This window comes from Bombus vosnesenskii, unplaced genomic scaffold (assembly GCF_011952255.1).
Source record: "Bombus vosnesenskii isolate JDL3184/JDL3185 unplaced genomic scaffold, Bvos_JDL3184-5_v1.1 scf7180000013266, whole genome shotgun sequence".
NCBI classification, from domain to species: Eukaryota; Metazoa; Arthropoda; class Insecta; order Hymenoptera; family Apidae; genus Bombus; species Bombus vosnesenskii.
The window spans coordinates 3,505,580-3,528,317 of record NW_022882926.1 but is presented as its reverse complement, the minus strand read 5'-3'; the positions used below and the strand labels follow the sequence as shown (position 1 = coordinate 3,528,317).

The 22,738-nt window shown below is 33.0% G+C and overlaps 4 protein-coding genes and 1 long non-coding RNA gene across 11 annotated transcripts; 2 read left to right on the top strand and 3 right to left on the bottom strand.

Moving 5' to 3' along the window:
- Positions 1–826: 826 nt before the first annotated feature.
- Positions 827–2,083, bottom strand: LOC117243525. The gene is made up of 3 exons (XR_004495469.1): positions 1,534–2,083; positions 1,317–1,474; positions 827–1,145 (listed from the first exon to the last, which is right to left on the bottom strand). It is a non-coding gene; the product is annotated as an uncharacterized LOC117243525 (long non-coding RNA).
- A 1,137-nt stretch (positions 2,084–3,220) lies between these two features.
- Positions 3,221–8,652, bottom strand: LOC117243649 (carbohydrate sulfotransferase 11). Of its 4 annotated transcripts, XM_033511308.1 has the most exons (6): positions 8,509–8,647; positions 8,355–8,417; positions 6,442–6,845; positions 4,888–5,175; positions 4,564–4,799; positions 3,221–4,102 (listed from the first exon to the last, which is right to left on the bottom strand). In XM_033511308.1, the coding sequence occupies exons 3-6, from the start codon at positions 6,763–6,765 to the stop codon at positions 3,937–3,939; spliced, it is 1,014 nt and encodes a 337-aa protein (XP_033367199.1). In that variant the 5' UTR covers positions 6,766–6,845; positions 8,355–8,417; positions 8,509–8,647; the 3' UTR covers positions 3,221–3,936. The 4 variants fall into 4 exon arrangements, with proteins under 4 accessions (XP_033367199.1, XP_033367197.1, XP_033367201.1 ...); XM_033511306.1 differs by lacking the exon at positions 8,355–8,417 and having other exon boundaries at positions 8,509–8,652; XM_033511310.1 differs by lacking the exons at positions 8,355–8,417; positions 8,509–8,647 and adding an exon at positions 8,123–8,323.
- A 217-nt stretch (positions 8,653–8,869) lies between these two features.
- LOC117243650 (inactive hydroxysteroid dehydrogenase-like protein 1) lies at positions 8,870–11,594 on the top strand. Of its 3 annotated transcripts, none has more exons than XM_033511312.1 (6): positions 8,870–9,020; positions 9,382–9,420; positions 9,997–10,213; positions 10,277–10,513; positions 10,666–11,009; positions 11,087–11,594. In XM_033511312.1, the coding sequence occupies exons 3-6, from the start codon at positions 10,057–10,059 to the stop codon at positions 11,294–11,296; spliced, it is 948 nt and encodes a 315-aa protein (XP_033367203.1). In that variant the 5' UTR covers positions 8,870–9,020; positions 9,382–9,420; positions 9,997–10,056; the 3' UTR covers positions 11,297–11,594. The 3 variants fall into 3 exon arrangements, with proteins under 3 accessions (XP_033367203.1, XP_033367202.1, XP_033343137.1); XM_033511311.1 differs by having other exon boundaries at positions 9,382–9,803; XM_033487246.1 differs by lacking the exon at positions 9,382–9,420 and having other exon boundaries at positions 8,872–9,020.
- A 466-nt stretch (positions 11,595–12,060) lies between these two features.
- On the top strand, positions 12,061–17,926 carry LOC117243648 (activating transcription factor of chaperone). 2 transcript variants are annotated; one of them, XM_033511304.1, is made up of 3 exons: positions 12,061–12,229; positions 12,849–13,166; positions 16,574–17,926. In XM_033511304.1, the coding sequence occupies exons 2-3, from the start codon at positions 12,944–12,946 to the stop codon at positions 17,416–17,418; spliced, it is 1,068 nt and encodes a 355-aa protein (XP_033367195.1). In that variant the 5' UTR covers positions 12,061–12,229; positions 12,849–12,943; the 3' UTR covers positions 17,419–17,926. The 2 variants fall into 2 exon arrangements, with proteins under 2 accessions (XP_033367195.1, XP_033367196.1); XM_033511305.1 differs by lacking the exons at positions 12,061–12,229; positions 12,849–13,166 and adding an exon at positions 14,354–15,060.
- Positions 17,927–19,845: 1,919 nt separating this feature from the next.
- On the bottom strand, positions 19,846–22,357 carry LOC117243646 (probable E3 ubiquitin-protein ligase RNF144A). Its single transcript, XM_033511303.1, has 5 exons — positions 21,762–22,357; positions 21,058–21,627; positions 20,788–20,950; positions 20,392–20,714; positions 19,846–20,306 (listed from the first exon to the last, which is right to left on the bottom strand). Exons 1-5 carry the CDS (start codon positions 21,828–21,830, stop codon positions 20,070–20,072), a joined length of 1,362 nt encoding a protein of 453 aa, XP_033367194.1. The 5' UTR covers positions 21,831–22,357; the 3' UTR covers positions 19,846–20,069.
- Between the last annotated feature and the right edge of the window lie 381 nt (positions 22,358–22,738).

Genomic DNA, 22,738 nt, shown 5'->3' with positions numbered 1-22,738 from the left:
CGCTTCCCCCGTTGCCTGCCAGAGTAATTAATTCTCGTCATGGCCGTGTAATACGATAGGAACGTTTTGAAAGCGATCTAGAACGGCCGTGGAAAGTTCTGTAAAATTATGCGACGAGAGATAGGAAAATGTACGTTTATTCGATGGCGGAGGAACAGGAAAGACGGAGGATAATGTTTCTCGTTGTGATACATTGAAGGAAGGGAAGGCGATTAACATTCCTTAAGGGTATTCTATTTATAAGTAAAAATATTCGAGACACTCGAAATCGACGGCAGAATCGGTAACACGATCCACGACAAATAGCAGCGAATAAGTTGCGCAATAACCGTGGAAATTCGGTCAGTATCGCGTGGACGTGTTCATATCGTGGAAATATTCAGGATAGGTGAGGTGTGTTCATATCGTCTATTTTCGGAAGTGCTATCGAAAATACCGATTTAGTTTTCTGTACATTGGACGTGTTAGCACCGTCGTGTAGCGACGAAAAGAGCTGGAACCATCGGTTGCTATTTTCGACTTAACACCCACGTATTTCTTAACCATCGTACGTATACCCCGAGATGTTTTCTATCTACGCGCGAGCACTCGATATTTTTTCCTCGATTTTTCAGCCGAGTATTTCTTCCCCCTTTATTTGGTTTCCAACATTTACACACAGAGTTTGGCTCGCCATCGGGCGAACGCGTTTCCACGTGTGTAACCAGCCCCGATAGTCGTCCCTGTGCGATACAATTTTTCAAATTTACGAGAGAAACATATACGGGTCCCTTTGATCATCGTACTAGTACAGTCACGCCCCTGTTTCTGACGAAACCACCTTAAATTTGGCTATTCCTTTTATTAGAAATAGAACTATCTCTTTGACGTCCAATTATCGTGTCCGTGAAATACATAAAATCGTAGGGAAAAAGGGTAGACGAACATGAAACTCATAGAGAACGTTGAAAGAGCTTAAGTGGATTACGCTTGTCTCCTTCATTTTGAAACAGGTATCGTCGCAAATGCGACGCGGAGAGGGAGCAGTCGTTAATTGGATGAAGGAAAAACTGGTATCTGACATATCCTGAGTAATCGTAGATCTATCAAGGATATCTGGTTATCGACGAACGTGTGTAGTACTCTTCGTGCTTCTTACTTCACTCCTAAAATCAACAAAAATAAAAATGATAATATACAACACTTTACTATGAAGCAAAGATTTTGTTGTAAAGTAACAGAGTGCACCATTGTTGCGGAGACTTCAACGATCATTACAATAGGAAGCAGGCGTTACGTAGCAATTGTCTACAAGGGATAATCGCAAGCGAACTTACCATGGCGAGGAATGTATTCTAGAGTTAAAACAATCCCGAGTACAACAACCAGAGGCAAATCAGCAAGAGGATCAATATAAAGTACGTGGTTAAGATGTTTTTCGTTTCGTGGGCTGCCTGTGGCATTTTTCGGCATTCACAGAGGATGATTCACGACACTAAAGAAAAATCAGTATCAGGTGTAATCACGATATACATATACTCAAAATATTAATACCCAAAATATTAATCGTCGTGTTGAATATTTCTTTTTTATTCCTTCTGGCGCCTCTTCCGTCAATCGGTCGATTAAACGAAAGTTCGAAAAAAGATCGCGGAACCCTCAAAAATTCGCTCGACGACTGAAAGATTCAGCTGATTACCGGAAACGTTGGAGTCAGACGATGAAATCTGAAAACGATCGAGACGAATAACCAAGCACCGCGCCACTTTGCGTACGATCTCCGACTAGATCACTCAACGCAGGATTCACGATACAATGAAGATCCCGAAATTCCTCCAGGAACCGTGTGAAATCCCCACCAGTTCGATCGCGGATACCGACACGTTGCACCTTCCCTTATAACATCTGATCCAGGATTGGTAGGCCGAGGTCCCACCACCGTCTTTTACTGGTGAGAAACCAACGAGTTCCGCCACCTCGAGTTATATTAAGCATCGTGAATATCGGATACAACTTCGGTGGAAAATATTCCGAATCGATTCATGATCATCATCGACGTAAAGATATTCGAGGGTTCAAGGTCATCTGGGTGACGATTACGAATCGTTAAGAGTCAACGATCTCTTAGAGGCATCATGGCAATGTGAGAAATTAACCAAACCTGAAGCATTAAAATACGTCATAAATTACATTGTCTCTAGTATCTCAAATTATGAACTTTTCTAAGAAATATTTGATTTAAAATGTTTTATATACCTTTCATACACCTTTTGAGGAAAAATGTCAGAAGCAATGAAGATACAGATTTATCCACAGTTCTACGTACAAAACATTCTGCAGTCTTTTTATTTCTTTTTCTTTATTGAATGATTTATCAATGAATCACTCTTACTGATTTTATCTCTGTACAAGTTACAGATGGCTCTAATGGTTTGATGTATTAAATAGGGCTCGCAACGTAAATGGCAAGTGCGTAAACGTGCGTATCAGCGTTACGGCCAATACAACACAAACCAGCCGTACACCGTCGGTGCGTTAATTTAATTATAACACGTCGCAAGAAACGGTCGATGTCATTTAACTATATACTAGAGACCAAAAGGAATCAACTCTTATTTTTAAGCGAAAATTACTCCCGCCCACGCGTCGAACTTGGAATGTTGACAGAATTCACGTGCTGGCGCCACGGTATTTCCCACGTGACGAAGTATAACAAAAATATAAAACCTTTTCCGTAAAAAAAAAAAACATTCATGATTCACAAAAATATTCCAACGCGACGATCTATTATTTTCTTCCAAAATGATAGCAATCTCTTAAAGAGAACAAAGATAATGGAAAAGATAAAGAGAATTTCTAATCGATCTTTCTTGAGTAATAGCGTTTAGTAGAGAGGAGTCTTTCGATTTGATTGATGGCTACGGCTATTTTAACCTCCGACGAAACTCCGTTCGCGTAGTTTTAACATTTGATTAAGCTACGCAGAGCAGTTCCTCTTTAGCTAATGTACGCTAACATCGTTCATCATTTCCAGACCTTCGGCTAATTTTAACTTGAAAATCAAACATTAACCTTATAATGGACAAAGCTCGCGAACAGGTCCGATCTAAACTTCGGACAGCTATTTACGTAATATTTGCCAGAGACACACCTAATTCATCGATTTTCATCAAATACAGACTAATACTACACTTTAGTCTTACCACGTGTATTTATGTATAGTAAGTAGGACATTACACAATTTTATAAAATATTTCTTTATTTCGCTCGCGATGGAATTACAGTAGTGTATCGGTAAAAAGAAAGGCTTGGGTGGTAACTTATAGTATACGCTATACAATTGATTAATTATAGGAATGTGTGTCGTACAATTTTTGTATCCTTATTACTAACATACGTAGGTACACAAATATGGCGGGAATTCTGTTACAGGTTTGCTTAAGGCACAATCCACAAGATCTTCTGTTAAGTGTCTACATAGGTAAGGCGACATTTGCATCAATAACATCCGTATATTTAATACCTATAGACACGAAGAAGATCATTCTCGAAAGTAATTATCAACAGTTGTTTCATTGGCACAAACAATCTATCAACCGGTTTTTATATCCTTAAATTCTTGGCACGGGAGCTTCCGCGCGTTTTAAAAATAAGAACAACGACAAAGGAGGAAAAAGATCTTTTTGCTCGACTAGCGGCTACCTTAAAGATTTGTGAAACGACCGATTCGATGCTGCTTCAGCATTGTTCTCTGTGACTCAATTGATTAATTAATAACTACGAGCATAAATACGATGGAAAGACCCGTACAAATGATCGTACGCGAACTGGTTATGCTTGCATATATTGAGAACAGAACATATGGAAACGAACAAATACCAAACTATTTAACCGTTAGCGCATCTCTATTCATAATTTAAAGCGTATTATTCACAAAAATCCTCGATGAAAATTCAGTCATGCCAACGAGAATCCCAGCACGTCCTCCAATGAATAATCGAACAGCCTTAGGTCTAATTTGTACAAATCTGCCAACTTTCGAAGTTGCTTGTACGTCAACGTAGAATAATACTTTTCTAGTTTCTTCGCGGTTGGTTCACTGTTCACTGGTTTCGTTGGGAAACTATAAAAATAATTAATTTTGATTAATCAGAATCAAAAGGAACGATGCAAACGACCGATTTTGTTTCGCGTGTTGATCAAAGAACAATATACACGTAGCAACGAAATAGAAAGTAATGGATTAAGTAGGAATATTTCTTTGAAAGGAATGAACATTCATAGTCGGACACTTTGATTGCGCCAACTACGCGATATTGCTTCAATAAATATCGCATATATTTCTAGATAGGAATTGAATTCTACAAATAAACACCTAAAAAGTATATACATTTTCTTATATAATCCAATAGATTGCTGGAATAAATGTGGAATGCTAGCGCATGTAATGCTCTCTCGTAAAATAATCATGCGTGTCATGTTTATGCGTGAAATATTCTAGCGTGTAATAATCGCGTGAAATACTAGCATGAAAAAATTCGCTCATCTATATCGGATCTAAACAAGGATAAAGTAAACGCTTACTTGACTGACTCGACTCCCATCCGTTCCAAAACTTCTGTGGCATCTTCAACTAAGCTCTCGTACTTGCTGACGAGATTATAATTAACCAGGCATGGATGACAGAGCTCGTAAATTGGCTTCCAGTGCTCGTTTCGTGTCTCATTCGACGAATCATCTGTGACGAACTGTACAAACTCTCTAAATGTCACGTCATCACCATTTCTCAGCGATTCTACAGTGGCGTTTTGTCTGTACCTCTGCAAGAAAGAACGTTCTCACTGTAATTTCTTTGATATCTCTCTCATGCGAGACAAGAGGGAAAAAGAAACAAAAATTAAGCGATACCCTGATAATCTTCTTCCCAAAACGAGTTTGGAAGTATCTCGAACTCTTCTCGTGTTTCGCCTCCAGCTTGTTTCTATAGGCGGACAGTAACCTTTCCAAAGGATGCCTGACGACGATCAGCTTGTCGTAAGTCGCCAACATTCGTTCTATTTCGGACAAGGTATAGTTGGTGAGCCTTTGAAAGGTACCTGGAGAATGCGCCTGATCAGCAGGTATTTCCATAGGATCATTACCTGGCCATTTCCCCGTGGCCACCATCAGAACTCGTTTCCAGTTCGTGCACGCAACCTGATACACGAATCCGTCGATTTAGAATGAAACAAAAGAACCACAATAATATAACAGATAACGTCCGTAATGATCGTGTACGAGTTGTAAAACGCTCTGCTATACAATTTCCAGTTACTTACTTAATATGTTTGAAGAACGACATTATTGGAAGTATTGTAGAGAAATCAAGCTTTTTGTTAAAGATCAGGAAAATATATTATTATTAGTTAAGTTTAAGAACGAAATGTGTGATATTTTGCTAAACATTATGAATCTGTTGAAATCAAGGGTCGAAATAAAGAGTTATCTTTCGTTTTTAAAAAAAATTCTACACAAACTTATATGTTTCGTTTAAGATAATATTTGTTCCCGTGGAGTTTTTATGCAAAGACATGTTACCCTTAGAGGCTTCTTTAAAAAATGTTCTAATGGAATGTACATTTTTGAATGTGTATAATAAAAGTTCCATGGTAACAAGTTATTTTAAACCGTGTATTAAAAAAGATCCATAAGATAAATAAAGCTAATAAACTATTTAGTACTAATTATATTTAATAATAGTACTAATTTTATTAAATAATAATTATTATTATGAATATGTTTATTGAATAAAAGGTATGAAAATCATAATATAAGTAATTAAATATTTCATAATAAGTATTGAGCAAAAAAGAGGATTTGTCAAGAATTATTATTCTTAGCTAGATAAGACTTTTTTATAATGTAAATAATCTGAAATACATAGCAATTCTATAATATAATATACATATAAATAATATATATAATACCATGTATGTATTCAGTAACATTCCTACCATCCTAACTGTTATTTTCATTACAAATAAATATATCGAATTGAATTGAAACAAATATTATAAATAAATAAATAACATATTCAGAATATTCAAAATATAACTGTAATAATTAGTTAATATTGTTGTACTACTATTCATTGGATGGTATTTGTTACACTAATTGAGAACCTTTTAATGAATATTGATTTAATATTGACGAATAAAATATCTCTTCTTGTTATAAGAAAATCTTTATTTTTATATTTTATAAGCTCTATCCAAATTAAAACTTTTTTTTCAAGAACTTTTCTTTATCTATCCTCATCGAAACTTATAATGTGAGAACATTTTCTAAAAAAGTTCCACGGCCCATGTTTTAAATAGAACCTATCAAAAGGTTCCATAATTCTTTCGATTCTTGGCTGAAATATTATTTTCGTAAAATTACCTACTCCTTTTCTTGCTTCCTTTATCTAGAATTTATTTGTACCTTGGGAACGTAACAATATAAAAGTTCGTGTTGTTCGTCGACGAGAATATTCCTAAAGGATTCTGGATTCAGATCCTCATTCAGAGAGTCTCTGACTTCGAAGATCTCCTCGCAATTGTACTGTAATCTCTCCTGACGTTCCACCAAAGCGGATCTCGCCAGGGCGTTCGGTCCTGTCCAAGAGTATACAGAATCCTCCGTCTCGAAGGATCTTCCTTTCTCATCGTTCGTCGAAGTGCGTCCCCCAAATGCGCTCGTATCTACCATTAAACTTGAAATATTGATAAGAAACAGAACTGTCCCCCAGACACGGCATTCTGTCATCGTCCTTTCCGTCCACCCGGGACATTGATTTATCTTGATATAGAATTATTTATCAAGCTTTTTTATTTGTTCAAATGTTCCTGCAAAGTTCAAAAATACGTTCCATTACAAACGGAATTTCTTACGTATGAAAACATCGTTCAAAAAAAAGAAAAGAAAAAAGAATGAAAGAATGTTATTTTGAGGTACGTAAAATGTTTGCTTTCGCGATCGTGTTATATGCTTTGCCGAGTCAATTTTAATCGCTTGAGAAATACCAGCAGCTCAGCCACCTTACTTCAATTAAACGTCATTGATGTCAATTCTCCCGATTCCAGCCATGCATTCACTCTTCGTAAATCACGCACAAACTCAACGAATTATTTAACCATTGCGAAAAAGAAAACAAGAAATAAGTTAAATACATTCGATAATTATCAATGCAGTCGAAGCATAGAACGATCTATATCGTAACCGGAATCCAAAAGACACGATAATCAGGTCAAGCGCCACCGTTTCGAATTCTTTTCCAACTAAAGTCCTTTAAAGCCGGTTCTGAATGGACAGCGCACGGTACATTTGACATCTAGATATCTAGAGCATACTTCTCTAACAAGCTGCAAAAGTGGGCTACGTTTAATTCGAAACGGCTTGAAGCTATACCACTTTTCCGCAAAGAAAAAATTCTCCGATCTCTCGAGAGAAGACCTGTTCTAAAATTTCATAATACATACATATCCCTTTTAGGCCATGACACCATTTCTTTGCAAAGATTAAATTTAGATTAATTTATTAAACGTTAGTATGTAAATTTAAAAATAGATTACGATAACAGAGTATCAATTTCTGTTACGTAACGATTTTCTATGGAATAAAAAAGTAGACAGCATTATAAAATGACACTGTATTCATAAAAATTGAATAAAATGCTCGATAGACTGGCTAATAAATTTTTGCACAAAAATTAAATATTTTGCACTCATCAAGATAATTTTGTCATCGTACGGCATCTTTCTATATTATCATTTTACTTATAACATCCTACGAAGGTTTAAGATAACAACTATGGGAACTGACAAGTTTCATGCAAAAAAGCATCCTGATCTAAATACCTTCTGGATTCATGAATGGAGACATCGATATTCATGGCTATGAAATTACTATGCCCGTTATAACTGATCCTTAGTTATCGGTGACGCTTCAGCTGTTAACGCCGACTCTTAACGTCAAAAAGACCACAGAAAAACAAATAGACGACATTTTTACAATCATACTAACAATTATCGTTAGATTTATTTCGAAATTCCCTTATCCAAGTAATTATGAACGAAGGATTAACGGCGAACGAACGAGACTCATTCAATATAAATGAGCTAACCTCTCGATAACCTTCGACCATGATATCGGTTGAAACTAAAATACGAAAGTGAACTATGCTGCAGATGGAATAATAGACATTAAAAATTCATTACGTCAATAAAGCGGTCTAATAATCGAACGACATTACCAATCGAATCTCGTATTCCATTATGCAATGGCATTGGAACTCGTTCTTGACCGTATCGTGCGAGTCCTCTTTCTGATTAAGAACCATAGTGATAAATACTTACGTTTATCTTTTGCATCAATAGAAATTATCGATGCCACGAGATATCGATATTCGTCGTGCTTAACTGTCAACACGAACACGCGAGCAGTCGAGCCGGAAAATTACTCGAACACGCGTCATCGTCCTCAAATAGTCGAAAGATGAAAGAGACTCACCTGTTAGGCGTCAACAGATTGGACCATGCGCTGTCAAATTCTACGTGGCATGTTTTGCTGGCTCGTACACCTTCGTAAAAACTTTATCGAACGTCCCCCCAAAATTCTTGGGAATTCGTTCCAAAAAATATCGCAGACAAACTGCCTCTTAGATAAAACGACCTACATTTAACTGAGTTCACATCCAGTCAAATTTTTTAATGTAATTTGATTAATCGATGACAAACGCGTGGCGCGAAAAGTCACTAGAAACGCCGAAGATTTCGAGATAGACACGCGACATGAAATACTTCGGACGGTCGAGCCGATACGATGGACAAACGGCTATTGCCTTGACTCGGAGGCCCCTCTGACATAAGAATGGAACGTGGTGCCAGTTTGTAGAAGTGAAAGAAACTGTGCGCGCGCGTCTATTACGTCCCATCCTCGTTTCTTCGCTGGCAAACGTGACCATCCTTTTTCTTCACCTGTGTACCCACTTTCCGAGGCTGGGGTTGCCACGAATTCGTCTGGTAGATGTTGCAAAATTTGATTTCTCTTTATTAAGATTCCCTAAGTTTGTTAAGATAGTCATAGAAAAATTACATGGTATAGAAAACATGCATATCATAGAAGGACAATCTTAACCATAATATAAATTGTTGGCTATTTAATATACAATTCGTTCTTTTTTCCACTTCGTATATAAGGTGAAAAAAAATTAAATCTGAATAAATAAGTGCAATAATGACTTCAACCTTGTTAATTACTAGCATTTAGGATTTTCCATTCGCTGCAATCGAATAACATGTGATCAATAATTACAAAGAATAAAAAATTAATGAGATGCATAACAAATGCAAGAGTTCTAATCAAATATATTTCTACCGACAGATCTAGCGTGAGTCGACAACAAATAGTCGCCCAGAGAAGGTAAAACAGAAATAATTCTATCATTTTGCACTTCGTACACGTAAGGAACCGAATTATAGTCACCTGTTGGTCCGTCACGTCATGTCGTTTATACCAACTGGAGAAAGTGTTTAGCCTTCAGTCGCCTTTTGTACCGTCAACCTATCACAAGTAGCTTCAGTCTCGTTTCGGTCTTTGTTGACTAACCATCGCCTCAAAGTAAATAAAACAAAGTATCGTAGGCAGTTAAAGAGATTATCGTCGTTAGCAATATTGTATAAAATCGAGTAAACCAGTGAGGAAAAGCAGAACTGGGATTTTGTGAAAATCATACCATGCCATGGTCGTAACATATTATTGCTATCATATTTGTTTACGAGAAATATAACAGTCCAATAATTTAGGTAACATAACACATTAACAACGCGAATTATGCTTGTAATTCTATATATAGAAAATAAATTATAAAATATTTTAAACTGATGAACTAATAGTTTAAAGATTCTTCATCATCATCGAAATTATTTTCTTGTATAAAAAATTCATATGATCAATCTTCTCGATTTTATTTAGATTAGAACATAAAATGTTTTGCAGACAACAACCTCCTATCATTTTGTTCGGAACTATAAAACGAGATAATTACTTCAAAGGGAAATGCTACAAGTTGTATTCTGGCTATTCGTCATTGTGCTGGTGTTGTGGTCGTTTTCAAATTCTGCAAGCAGAATTTGTGGCGCGCTATGGGAGATCCTCGTGCCGATAATTAATTCGAAACCAGTCGATCTACGAGCAAAGTTCGGCGATTGGGCAGGTAAGAATTACTCAAATATATAACGTATGTATTCGTCAAATATTGAGAAATATTTCGTTTAAGTCGTAACCGGGTCCACCGATGGGATTGGCAAAGCTTACGCAAAAGAGTTGGCTGCAAAAGGAATAAACCTGGTGCTAATCAGTCGTACTCTAGAGAAATTGGAGAAAACAAAAAATGAAATTATGGAAGAGAATCCGACGATCAAAATAGAGGTGATCGTGGCGGATTTCAGCAAAGGCAAACAAATTTTTGAGGAGCTTGCAAAACAACTGAAAGATATTCCAATTGGTATTTTAGGTAACTGAGACATCCTCATCATTTATGTATCATTTATGAATCCGTTTATAAATTTTGCTTTTTACGCAACATGATATTTATTTGTTGGAAGTCGTTAACGTAAAATAAAATGCTCGTCTGGTTATAAATATAATCCTAGTTCAACGTTGTAGTAAACAACGTAGGTATGCAGTATAGTTATCCGATGTATGTTGGAGAAGTCCCAGAAGACACATTATGGGATATCATCAATGTCAACGTTGGAGCTACTACATTAATGACACGAATAGTCATCGGACAAATGCAAAAACGTGGAAAAGGCGCTATCGTTAACATATCATCCGGTTCGGAATTTCAACCATTGCCATTAATGACCGTGTACGCAGCAACAAAGATTTACATCAAAAGCTTTTCTGAGGCGCTCAGAGCCGAATATTCCAAATGTGGAATAACTGTACAGCATTTGACCCCGTTTTTCGTAAATACAAAGATAAACGCGTTCAGCGATCGATTACAGGTAAATCGAAGATAAATACGTGAAAATAAGTGAATTAATTTGCAGATAATGGTTGTAATTAATTAATAACGTTACAGGTATCTAGTATTTTTATTCCCAGTACGACGACATATGCCAAAAATGCGATTAACACGCTTGGAAAGACAAATTCCAGTACAGGCTATTGGAACCACGGGATTCAGAAGATCATTGTACTACTTTTACCGGTACAAATAAGAATAATATTTGGAATGTTTATGAATAAGACTTTAAGGAATGACTATTTCAAGCAGAAAAGAAGTAACTAACCACCAGACAACGTGTAGTTGTCAAAGAGTTGTCAAGAGTATATGTATATTTGATAATTGTTACGAAGTTGAGTCCTAATATACATAGATATACGATGTACAAGATGTACGAAGTGCAAAGAATTATCATTATTTCATGTATTTGATATGATTTCTTATTAATTACTTGACTAATCACATAGAGGAATATGAAATTCATTGTCAAGGATTAAAATTCCCGCGTATTTCGAAACAACCACTCATAAATGTGTTTTAGAAAGTATGATTACATAATAAATGTTTTTTATCAAATTGAAAATATCTGTTCGTTATTTATGTTAAGTATTGCAAAATATCCCTTTCATTCTCCATTTGTGTTGCATTGCCTTAAGAGTTGCCATCTCAATCTCTGCACTAAGTCGTATTTCTTTTTCGAATAATAAAGTTTAATGACTATAAAATAAAAAATATAAAAAGATACGCGTAAACATATTTTATCGAGAGATAACACGTATCCTATAAATCATTAAGCCACAGTTCTTTTAATTTGCGACGAAAACATTTAAATTACAATGTATTTTATATTACATTTAAAAACTACCACTAAATTTTTAATAATTATATATAGAGTTATAATACTGTCAAATCAAAGTAGTAATTATAACAATACGCATAAAAAGTAAAAAAAAGAGAAAATATACAATATCGCAGTGACATAACCTGCGCAGAAAATCCATGAAAATGATTCAAACTGAGCACCTTTGCGTACGCATTCCCTAATCACGTGACCTCAGCGGTCAAATTCTCCGAAAGAGACGCTCATTCGCCATCCATGTGTCACAAAGGAAAGACGTTTGAATATTTTCTATATTTCGCATCACGAGCAAAATGAGTCAGTAGTTCACGAAACAGCTTGCACACGCAAGTGTGCTGACACGACTAATTAATCATGGAGTAAGTAATATTTATCATCCAAAAAAAACTAATTTTGTATTCGATATTCGGATCATTGTACGATATGTCTGCCATTTTGTGGATCGTATCCATGCCCGAGGTCCGGGACTACCATAGATCGCTTAAACTTAAAAAACACTCCTTTCACCAACTAATATGCATCTTTTTCCCTCAATGTTACGTTACTATTACACATTACGTTCCAAAATCAGGTTATGGCACGATTAAGTCACGAAACATGATCAAAAAATTTGGCCAGATGACATGATCTAATGTTGCGTCATGAAGATGTAATTGATCATTTTTCTCACATTTTATATTTTATTGTTTTAACTTATGTAACGAATAAACGATACAATTACGTGTATAGATGATGTAATTTATTAATAGTCTCCGATTAATAAATAATTCATTTTTCATGTCTCACATTATGTTTCCATTATGTTTTTATTTTCTTCTGTTTTAGAATTTGCAATTCAAATTTCAAATAATAAGGTGTCTCCTTATATCATACTTGAAATATTTAATAAGGAACAAAATGCATTTAATAACACAGAATTATTCAATTTGTCATATGTATTTGTTTACATTATCCTTAATACATATTTAATATTTCCAGAGCCAATATGGCGCTCATTTTGAGCTACGTCGCACAGCCGACACAAATTTCTTTTCATCTTTTTTTAACACATCTTGATTGGGACTATAACGACAATGACATCCAATCAGGACCAGGAAAGTTGGCTATGGAAGTTCGAGCCAGTATCCCCTAGTGGGACACTGTCGAATGAATTTGAAGATGATTGGTTTTTATTTGATGATAAATCTGTAGATCCTACTAAAGAAGTTGCTACACCTGCTGCATATGAGGACCATCCTACTCGTGCACAAGTGGCTACAAAACTTCTGGAAAAATTAGATGAATGGATTAAAGAAGGTAAGAATATTCATATAAAATTCTTACAAACTGTATTGACCTTATAATAAGCCTATACACATTAATTTATGAACAAATGAATTAGAAATATTAAAAGTTTAGGATCATATTGCTCGTATATCTTACGTCTCATTTTTGTAATCAGTTACTATATCAAAATATTTTTTTTAGATTTAGATTTAGACATTCTAAACATAAATGTAATCTACTAATTCAAGTTTATAATCAGTACAATGTAAACTACTGCAACTTTCATTTTAAGTATAATGGAAAGACAAAATTGTTTTATATAAACATCAAATTATGTACTTAAAAAGCACATATTTTGCAAGCAAAAATATTTATGTAGAGACCTATATGTTGGTTTAAAAAATGCATGTTTCCTCAACTGTATTTTAGACTTTTTTATGCTTGAATTACTTTGAGGATAAGTAGAATTGACATAAATCTGAAATTACTGTAATATGCTATGTCCAAAACGAACCATATGTGAATGTGAAGAACGAATATTTCTAATTGATTTTTATATATATATATATATATATATATAAACCGTCTAATTGCAATTATTGCATTTATTAAACTAGTGTCCTGTAGTTTTCAAAATTGTGTGCACTTAAAGCATAGAAATTAAATGTTAGCATTTTATCCGGCTGCATTGTCGATGTATTCCTATCGCTTTCGTTCTTCTCACTTCCTCTACCATGTATCTTATTTTCCTTTCTTTTTTTCTGGAAAGGAGAGTGGGACAAACTGGTTAACCTCTATACAAACGGCTTTGGTTGAAGGCCGATAGGGGAATGACGTGTGTTTTAACGGTGTTGGAGTAGGGGCGTCAGAGGGGAAAGTCCAAAGATAAGCAGGAGTGGTCTCTCGCAGTATTGCAAGCTGATCGTACGATTCTGTCTATTAGTTTCATTACAAGTCAATTTCCTATCGATACTCGATCGTTTGACAAACTTAATACATTTTGTTATTGTTTTATATTTATCAATAGTCTGGCAAAAATCGTTTTTCTATACGAGTTAAGAAAGATTTCTATCTCTCTCAGTGTAGTAGAATCTGTCACGTTCATTATAATTTGAAACGTGAGTCGTCGACGATGTCAGTGATCTAAACAGCCGAGAAAATTGACTGTTTAATACTTTATTGTGAATCATATACAGTATTGTATTTAAGTTTTAAACGTCTATAAACATTATTCATTTGAAAAAGACAAAATCGAATTCATTTCGAATGTGAGTTTTTCATAACATACGTTAGCCTATTGCACGTGCTCACAATATTTGTTTCGATCGATAGTGGAACTCCGAACTACATAAACTGATAAATATTAAATTTCAAACCAGTTTCCGTCGGACTGAAACCATCGTTTATGGTGATTTTTAATTGATCATATTGATCGATAATCGATGACAAGTGATTGGTGAAGTGCGTAGTATCCCATGATCGTATAATTTAAATTGATCGCAAGGAATACAACCAACGAAACTGGATAATATGCATATAATAGTTAAAAAGATTCGTGTCTAGAACAAGAATTTTATCAATACTGGCACCTTTAAAAGTGAACGGAGAAAAAGGCCTAGCTTCTCGATGCTGGAGTGTGCTAATGTTGTATAATAGCATGCAGTTCGCATATCGCTACACGTGGAACCGAGAAATCATTGTCAACTCCCAAAAACTTGTAAAAAGACGTTGAATCGGTACGATTCGCGTCCCATTGGTGGACTTGGCTGCTTTACGTCGACGAAAACCACCATATTTATTAAAAAAACAGTTTTTTTATTTCATTTAATTATAACACATGTATACCCCCCCTCTTTTCTTTCTTTTAAATAAGAATTTAGGCGAAAACAGACACACGTGATAATGGCTGCTATATGTTACAGTGGTACGTTTCCTTTCGCTTGTTTCATTTCCTCTCTCTTTCTAGCATTCGCTCCAATGAAAAAATATCTTTATTACGCATATCAGAACGCTGTTGCCACATTGTTCTTATAATCGAATAACAGAATTGGATCGAATCTATCGATGTCTACAAACAATTGTTATGAAATTACTACATTGTTAAATTCGTCTATAACTTAAAATTTCTTTAGTTATACATTATGTGTAACGTTATTGACCGCGCGTAACTATAAATTTATTTTCGATGATTGACTTTTTAATTTGGAAAAATATATTTTTGATATTATACACAACATTTTCTCAAGTCTCGGACTTATATTTAAATTAGTATTTATTATATAGCGTAAAAAAGAAGTATGCCAAATATTTAAATCATTTATATTCGTATTTTTAAATCATTTAATACTTTATCATGATAATATATAAAGGTGGAGAATAATTTATGCTATTTTAAAAACCAGAAATCGAACTTCAGAATTTATTTTTGAATAAATTTACTTAAAGTTATTTTATTTTATCATTTTTTAGTGGCAAAATAGTAATATTTACAACAACTCCTTACAATAAAAAGAGGACATTCTTATCTAACCCCATGCCCTCTGTATTTAAATGAAGATAACATTTAAAGTTAGACTCTGATCCAAGATCCAACAAGAATTAGGAGATAGGATTTGTTTGTAGACTAAGTTTTGATGTAGAAATTTTTTTGATATTTCCCTTGACAATCGAATTTTACTTATCTGGAAACTGAACAAAAAAATTGAAATGTGACAAACAAAAAAAATCGAATCTGGCTACATCTCAAAACTTTCCATTGATTTTTTTATTTACAAATTTAATTTGTAAACTTAAATTTCAAAGAAAAAGTGGATCTTTTTTTCAATTTTTGAAGACACCTTCAGACATTACTGAGAAGTATATTATATCTTCGATAACAATTATGCTCTACATAACCATGCTACTAATGTATTAGTATTGGTTGTCGTGTTAGAAGCCAAAGAAATTGCAAATCAAGAACTTGTTTTTCTAGTTAAACTAGTAACGTCCATGAAATTATATATACATCAATGTACCACTCCTACTTATTCTTTATGCAAGATACAAGTAAAAGTACTGTTAACTCCTAAGTTAACAAGTTACACAAGTATTGTTTTCAATGTTTATCTATTTACTTTCATGTTCAGAAGATTAATAAGTTGTTAATATATTTGCTTGAGACATCTTTCATCATATTTTTCTAATAATTTTGATCACAAAATTACAAATATATTTGATAAAATAAATTCATGTAAATACTGCTATTTATCAAAATTTAATATGCTATCAATATTTTTAATGATATAAAATTCCTATGATTCAGATCTGTAAAAAAAAAGAGAGCACAAATTTACTGTTATCTGTTCTCTCCAGTTTCTGTTTTTTATTTGTACATATAAATTAATTACAAAACTAAATGGTATCTATTTGTATTTGATAAAATGATTCATTTTTTACAGAGCCTTTTTCAGATTGGTTAGAGGAGAAGATAGAATTACCTATTTTTGAGGAACTCTCAGTTGCTGAAACTGGACAAATCAAAACAACAACATATAATGAAATTCCAAAAGCTCCTCTCCATCATGATGACACACAAACTCTCTTACAAGAGTTTGAAACCGTTTTGGAAGATGTAGAAGCTTGTCATCAAATAGTCCCTTCATCAAGTTCCACACTTACACCTCCTCAATCACCTCCACCACATAAACCATTAAATGTGGATACCCAATTACTTGTTACTTTACAACCTGTACAACCATTATATCCTAATCATCAACCCATATATGACATAGCAGTTCCAGAGGAAAAATCGTATGTAAATGAAGTACCTGTACAATGGCATCCAAAAAGTGTACCATTGGAGGATGTTGCACATGACTTAGCTGTTGTAGACGAATATGTACGGTTGTATACAGAAGATATTCCACCATCTAGTCCTTGTACTAGCTCAGGTGGTAGCTACATTTCATCGGAAGATTCCGTTGACGATCCAGATTGGATTTTAGAATCCGAAAAAAAGAGTGCGAAACAATCTACATGTGCTTCAACGAAGAATCGTCAGAAACCTTATTCCCGTCCATCGATCGAAGATAAAAAAGTTCGAAAAAAAGAGCAAAATAAAAATGCGGCAACACGGTACAGGCAGAAAAAAAAGCAAGAAATAAAAGATATATTAGGTGAAGAACGTGAGCTCACTGAATACAATGAAAAACTGAAAACTCAAGTAACAGATTTACAACGAGAAATTGGGTACTTAAAGGGTTTGATGAGAGATTTATTTAGAGCTAAGGGTCTTATCAAATAATCTATTTTTATCTATTATAGTTATATTTACTCATTTTTATTAAATTTATTAATCATTCTTTTGACATTAACTTTACAATAATACTAATATGTTGTAGTGTATAGACTTAGATTACTGATTGTTATTTCCTCTTCTTTAATTAGCCCACATATATGAATATCAATCTAAGATCTATCACAGCTTTTTAGTAGGACTACAGAACTATCATTGTATAATTCATGAATTATATACCATCTCCAACTCATTCACGATCCGTTAAAAATTAGCAAACAAGATGCATTAAATAATGACAGAATTTTTTAAGTATACAGCCCTATGAAACTCATTCGAGTGGAAATTTGCTGTTACTAAAAATTCTATTTGTAATTTGATGCATCTTAAATGATGCAAATGTTTCATTCCAATCAATTCTAACCCAAACAAGTTTCGAATTTTCTTACAAAAAATATTGTATTAAAAAAATAATAAATGGGTTATTGTGTAATAAATGTTGACATTATTCTCAAAATTGTCCCTGTTTTGTTAATTTCCTAAAATTTTACACAAAATTAAGTTCTATAGTAATAAATCCGTGTATGCGTTGATTTTGAATATCAATTATTTTAAAGATAAAAGAATCACTTTTATTGTTATTTACATCTATGTATATATATTTCATATCTAAAATCAAGACAATAGAAAAACTGAATTTTAATCCTTCCAACCGTGCGTCGTTTCAATTATTACACATGAAAGTAAAAATAACATGTACATTAATGTTAATTGATTTGAAAAAAATAATATATAGAACGAAGATAGATGTAATTATAGGAAGATCATAACTTTTTTTAACATTAATTGCTTATGTATCATATTAGAATTAATACGAAAACGTACAACTAATAAATCGTAAATGATTTATCTTAATCATTTATTTAGCTTTTAATTTGATATATTCTTTATTTTATATTTATATTCGACTTAAGCTGACTTCTGTGCAAAATTGCACCAACACAGATACAGGTATTTTTATATATGCATTTTATATATATATATATATATATATCATGCGTATATTTACATATCATGATCAATAACACACAGTTATACATGCTCAAATACAGATTATATACAGTTATTCTCAATGATACAAGAGAGATTGTAAATGTATGTCTATTTAGAAATTTGCACGTTTACATAATCTATTTCATTTTTTATTTAATAATTCATTGTTATTAACTAATCACATACTATGATTAGGCAACGCTAACTTTGTGTATGATACATATGTATATGCACTGTATGTTCATTGTACATGCATTTGTGCACGTGAGATTACATGTATATGCACATATAAAATGAGGAAAATCATTCTTACATTGTAATGCCAATTATATCAAAAATTCATCACAACGGATAGACAAATTTCTTAGGCAAAAATGAATATTTTGATAGACCTGGTATTATTGTATATAATTATAGTCAGAAATTGGATGATTTCTTATATGCTTTATAGTAATCTAATTTTATTGTTTATATATTATAACATAATGCTTTTACTATTTTTGCTCTATATTCTATTATCAATTCAAAGGATTGCTTAAGACACACACGGAATAATATCCCTCAAAATCGGGAAACGGTATTTATAAATATATCATTAATAGTAAATATATTAAGTATATATTAATAATGGAATTTTCACAGGTTTTCGTAAATTTGATGTTTTTAAATGTGGTAGAGCTTAACGATTCATGTAGATTGATAATAAATATACATACAATTAATTATTTGCCAATCTAAACGAAGTAGCACTGATAAAACAAAAAGGTCTACAATATAATCAACAATTTATAAGATTTTGAAACAATCATATCTTAATTTTACTGAATTCAGATATAGATATACATTGTTTATTATTTTACATTTATGGATATATTCATAAAACTTTTTTTATATATTAGTAAAAGCGTAAAAGTACATGAACAGAATATTGAGTATTGCTAAAGATTATAACAGCAAATCACATATATATATAACAATTATGAAACAAGCTATTATTTGATGTATACAAAAAAACATTTAAAACAATTTTGAATATGGCAGTCAATCCAATGCAATATAAATATAATTTTCTGGAATGTCATAAACAAAAATTATGAGTATTTACGATACATAGACATTTTGAAAATGAGAAAATATTACTAGAATCTGATAACAGTAAAAAAGTCTTATTAGCTTTCGAAATTTAAATTGTAACTATTAAATATCAATTAGATATTAAGTAGCTTTTAATAAACGTAAATTTCTTATATATATAAAAACAATCATACCATAAATATATATATACAAATATATTGATCCTTTTTAAGCTCATAAGTTTGCAATATGTCAAAGTAATGAAAATAATTATTGATTATAAGTAACATCCACAAAAATGATTGAAAACATAATATTATTAAATTTCGCTTCATTTATAAAATTAAATGTTTCGCAATATAGGTATTATATTCCCTTTATATTATTTTTTGTCATACAATTTATGATGCACCAAATTCAATGTATATCTATATAAGTCGCCAATTACGTGCACGGATTGGATACACTAATTTAATTATTTATCGTAGTGGAGGGGAATTATACAGGAATATTGAAAAACTTTTAATGTTTTCCTACGTTGCAGTATCACCTTCTTCTTGTTCAAGTCTAGATGAACCACATACACGACATTTGCAGCATACAATACATGGTGCGGCCAATAAAAGTAACGGCGATGCAACGAGCAAGAGTAATCCAAATCCAGCAAAAATTCCAATAACTTGTGTTCTGTGCCAAATAACTGATGCTCGTGAGTGACCCAACTTATTTTTGCACGGTCCTTTGTCGTAATGTCGCAATAGAAAGTCATCCTATATTATTCAATACATTTATAAAATTTTAAAAGTTTTTGAAGAAAATTACCATTATTATACAGCTATAGGCAAATTTACTTACATCTAAAGAAGCTAAACAGTACCAACAAAACACATGTTTACATCTTTTACACATCATTTGAGCACATCCTTCATCCTTTTCAATAGGTACAGAACACATAGGACAACATTTGATATGATCACCATCAAATGGTATACCCAAGGAAATATCTGAACAAGGACCAGTATGCCAAGATTCCCGACATATAGAACAGAAATCTGTAGAGCAATTAGGACAATGAACTGGCCCAATAGGAGTTCCATTTGAACCAGTAGCATTTATAGAACATATTGTTTCACAACCTGCACGTGGACACCAAGCACGTGCTTTATCCATGGATACGTCTACATATCATATAAAAAATAGTTAAACTAAGTTATACTAATGTTTGTAGCAAGTAAAGTACTGTTTACACACCTCTGTTTAATCGGAATTTATGATGTTTTTCCACAAGTTCAGCACTAACAAGACTTGATATTTCCTTCATGGAAAGTATTGCTCCATGTTCACATTGTGCATCAGGACAACTAATTTCATATGCACCTTCTTCAATTTCAAATTCAACATATGCTTTCATACACTAAAACATGTAAAATACATATGTATAATAACTATATGTATGTATAAATATATTTACTTTAAATAATTTTTCATATGATAATATGTATCAAAAAAGATTGCACATACATCTTTACAATAGGAACAACCACAGCCTTCTATCTTAAATGTTTTAGAAAAAGAAGTATCAACAAGACATAATTTACAAAAGATACGTCCAAGTGCTTGTTGAGAACTTGCAGGAACAAAATTGCCTGCAGCTAAACTGTAGCGGGAACTAGATGCCAATGATAGTAAACTGGAGCAGCGAGAACATACTCGACTGCGATTTATAGGTCTGCCCTCTAAAGCAGAAGTACTTAAACCCACAGTAGTTTCACATTTTCTTAATCCTGTGGGGCCTAAACTCAACCAACTATTACCACGAGCTTCCAAGCTTGCACTACTTTCAGGTCTAAGTAAAGGTGCATCTACTCCTTTACCTACTACAGTTCTCTCTGTCAATGAAAGATTTATAACACTGGCTTCTTTGCGCAATAATGGTAATCTGACTCCAGTAAGTTTGTTAGACTTATCAACTTTTTTCTGACTTGTAGCAACTTTGTTAGAAGAATTGACAGATGTCACAGAACTGGTGGCAGTACCCATATCCATCAGTGGAGCTCGTCGTATGACGAGCGAATGTAGGCTGGGCATCCCCTAATTATCAATGTAGATTTCACTACCAGTTACAGACAAGAGCTATGCTTACTGACTTCTTTTAGACAGTTTGCAACAGCACTTGCCATGTAATGGAAGATATATATAAATTATGAAATTGAGAAATGTCACACCCATGAAACAATTTGGCACTGCATATTTTCAATCCACTCAATCCAGCATAGTTTTACAATATTTTTCATATTTCACCCTCTTAGTTGGCATTTTCGAGTTTTCTTTCATATAAGCTCAAGGTGATTGAATATTGATTTCTATTAGAAAGTTGCGAAGTTGCTGTTTTTGCAATATAGTTGTATTTTGACATAAATTTGCTGACATATTACATTCTTGACTTAATTTCAAAAAAGCTCAAAATCCGAAACAGTTAATGAAAAAAGCGTAAAACTGGTAACCAAACAACTATATAAAAATAAATTCTTCGAAACAGATTATGCATTGCAACTAAAACGGTTGAAAAATATTCCTGTCTTCAAACGTTATTTGTGTTGTGGTTGTCATTTCAAGATATATCGCGAAAGTAAGAAAATTGCTACGTAATATTTCACACATATTAATATTCGAAGAAATAGACATCCATTAATATTTTGAATATCAAACTTTGCAAATGTATGATCATCCCATTAGAATATTGCTCGATTTTATAGTTTTTTTTCTAGTTTCACGGGCTTTTTATATACTGTGTCACAAAGTACAGCAAACAGTATACACAAATTACCGACTAACTACTTCCGCCCCCACTTGCTTATACTTTTTTCTTACAATATCGGAAAAAATTGTAGCTACATTCGTATTATGATATACATACATCGCAAAATCATAATTATACTTGCTTTGATGTATTTTCCTATATTTTTAAGAATCATATATTTTATAATATAGAAGATAGTTTATTATACAGTGAAAGTTTAGAATTTTAGTAAAGCATGATTCCAAATACTAGTAAATTTTTTATATGGAGTCGTGGTGCAGTTTCATGCAATTTCAAAGTGGTTTTAAGTGTTGGTTGATGATAAGGGTAAATGTTAAACTTAAAACTTTAAACTTTAAACTTAAAAACTTGTTAAAACGTATATCAATTATATTTTTCTCT

What these genes read in the sequence shown, in the direction of transcription:
- LOC117243649 (XM_033511306.1), bottom strand. Translation starts at nt 6,765, where the DNA reads ATGACAGAATGCCGTGTCTGGGGGACAGTTCTGTTTCTTATCAATATT. An exon ending in TTGGGAAGAAGATTATCAGG is followed by an intron (nt 4,800 to 4,887) that starts GTATCGCTTAAT and finishes TCTTTCTTGCAG; the next exon opens with AGGTACAGACAAAACGCCAC. An exon ending in ATGGGAGTCGAGTCAGTCAA is followed by an intron (nt 4,103 to 4,563) that starts GTAAGCGTTTAC and finishes TTATTTTTATAG; the next exon opens with TTTCCCAACGAAACCAGTGA.
- LOC117243650 (XM_033511312.1), top strand. Translation starts at nt 10,057, where the DNA reads ATGCTACAAGTTGTATTCTGGCTATTCGTCATTGTGCTGGTGTTGTGG. An exon ending in TATTCCAATTGGTATTTTAG is followed by an intron (nt 10,514 to 10,665) that starts GTAACTGAGACA and finishes TCAACGTTGTAG; the next exon opens with TAAACAACGTAGGTATGCAG. An exon ending in CGTTCAGCGATCGATTACAG is followed by an intron (nt 11,010 to 11,086) that starts GTAAATCGAAGA and finishes ATAACGTTACAG; the next exon opens with GTATCTAGTATTTTTATTCC.
- LOC117243646 (XM_033511303.1), bottom strand. Translation starts at nt 21,830, where the DNA reads ATGAAAAATATTGTAAAACTATGCTGGATTGAGTGGATTGAAAATATG. An exon ending in AGTGCCAAATTGTTTCATGG is followed by an intron (nt 21,628 to 21,761) that starts GTGTGACATTTC and finishes ATTGATAATTAG; the next exon opens with GGGATGCCCAGCCTACATTC. An exon ending in GTTGTTCCTATTGTAAAGAT is followed by an intron (nt 20,951 to 21,057) that starts GTATGTGCAATC and finishes TACATGTTTTAG; the next exon opens with TGTATGAAAGCATATGTTGA.
- LOC117243648 (XM_033511304.1), top strand. Translation starts at nt 12,944, where the DNA reads ATGACATCCAATCAGGACCAGGAAAGTTGGCTATGGAAGTTCGAGCCA. An exon ending in AGATGAATGGATTAAAGAAG is followed by an intron (nt 13,167 to 16,573) that starts GTAAGAATATTC and finishes CATTTTTTACAG; the next exon opens with AGCCTTTTTCAGATTGGTTA.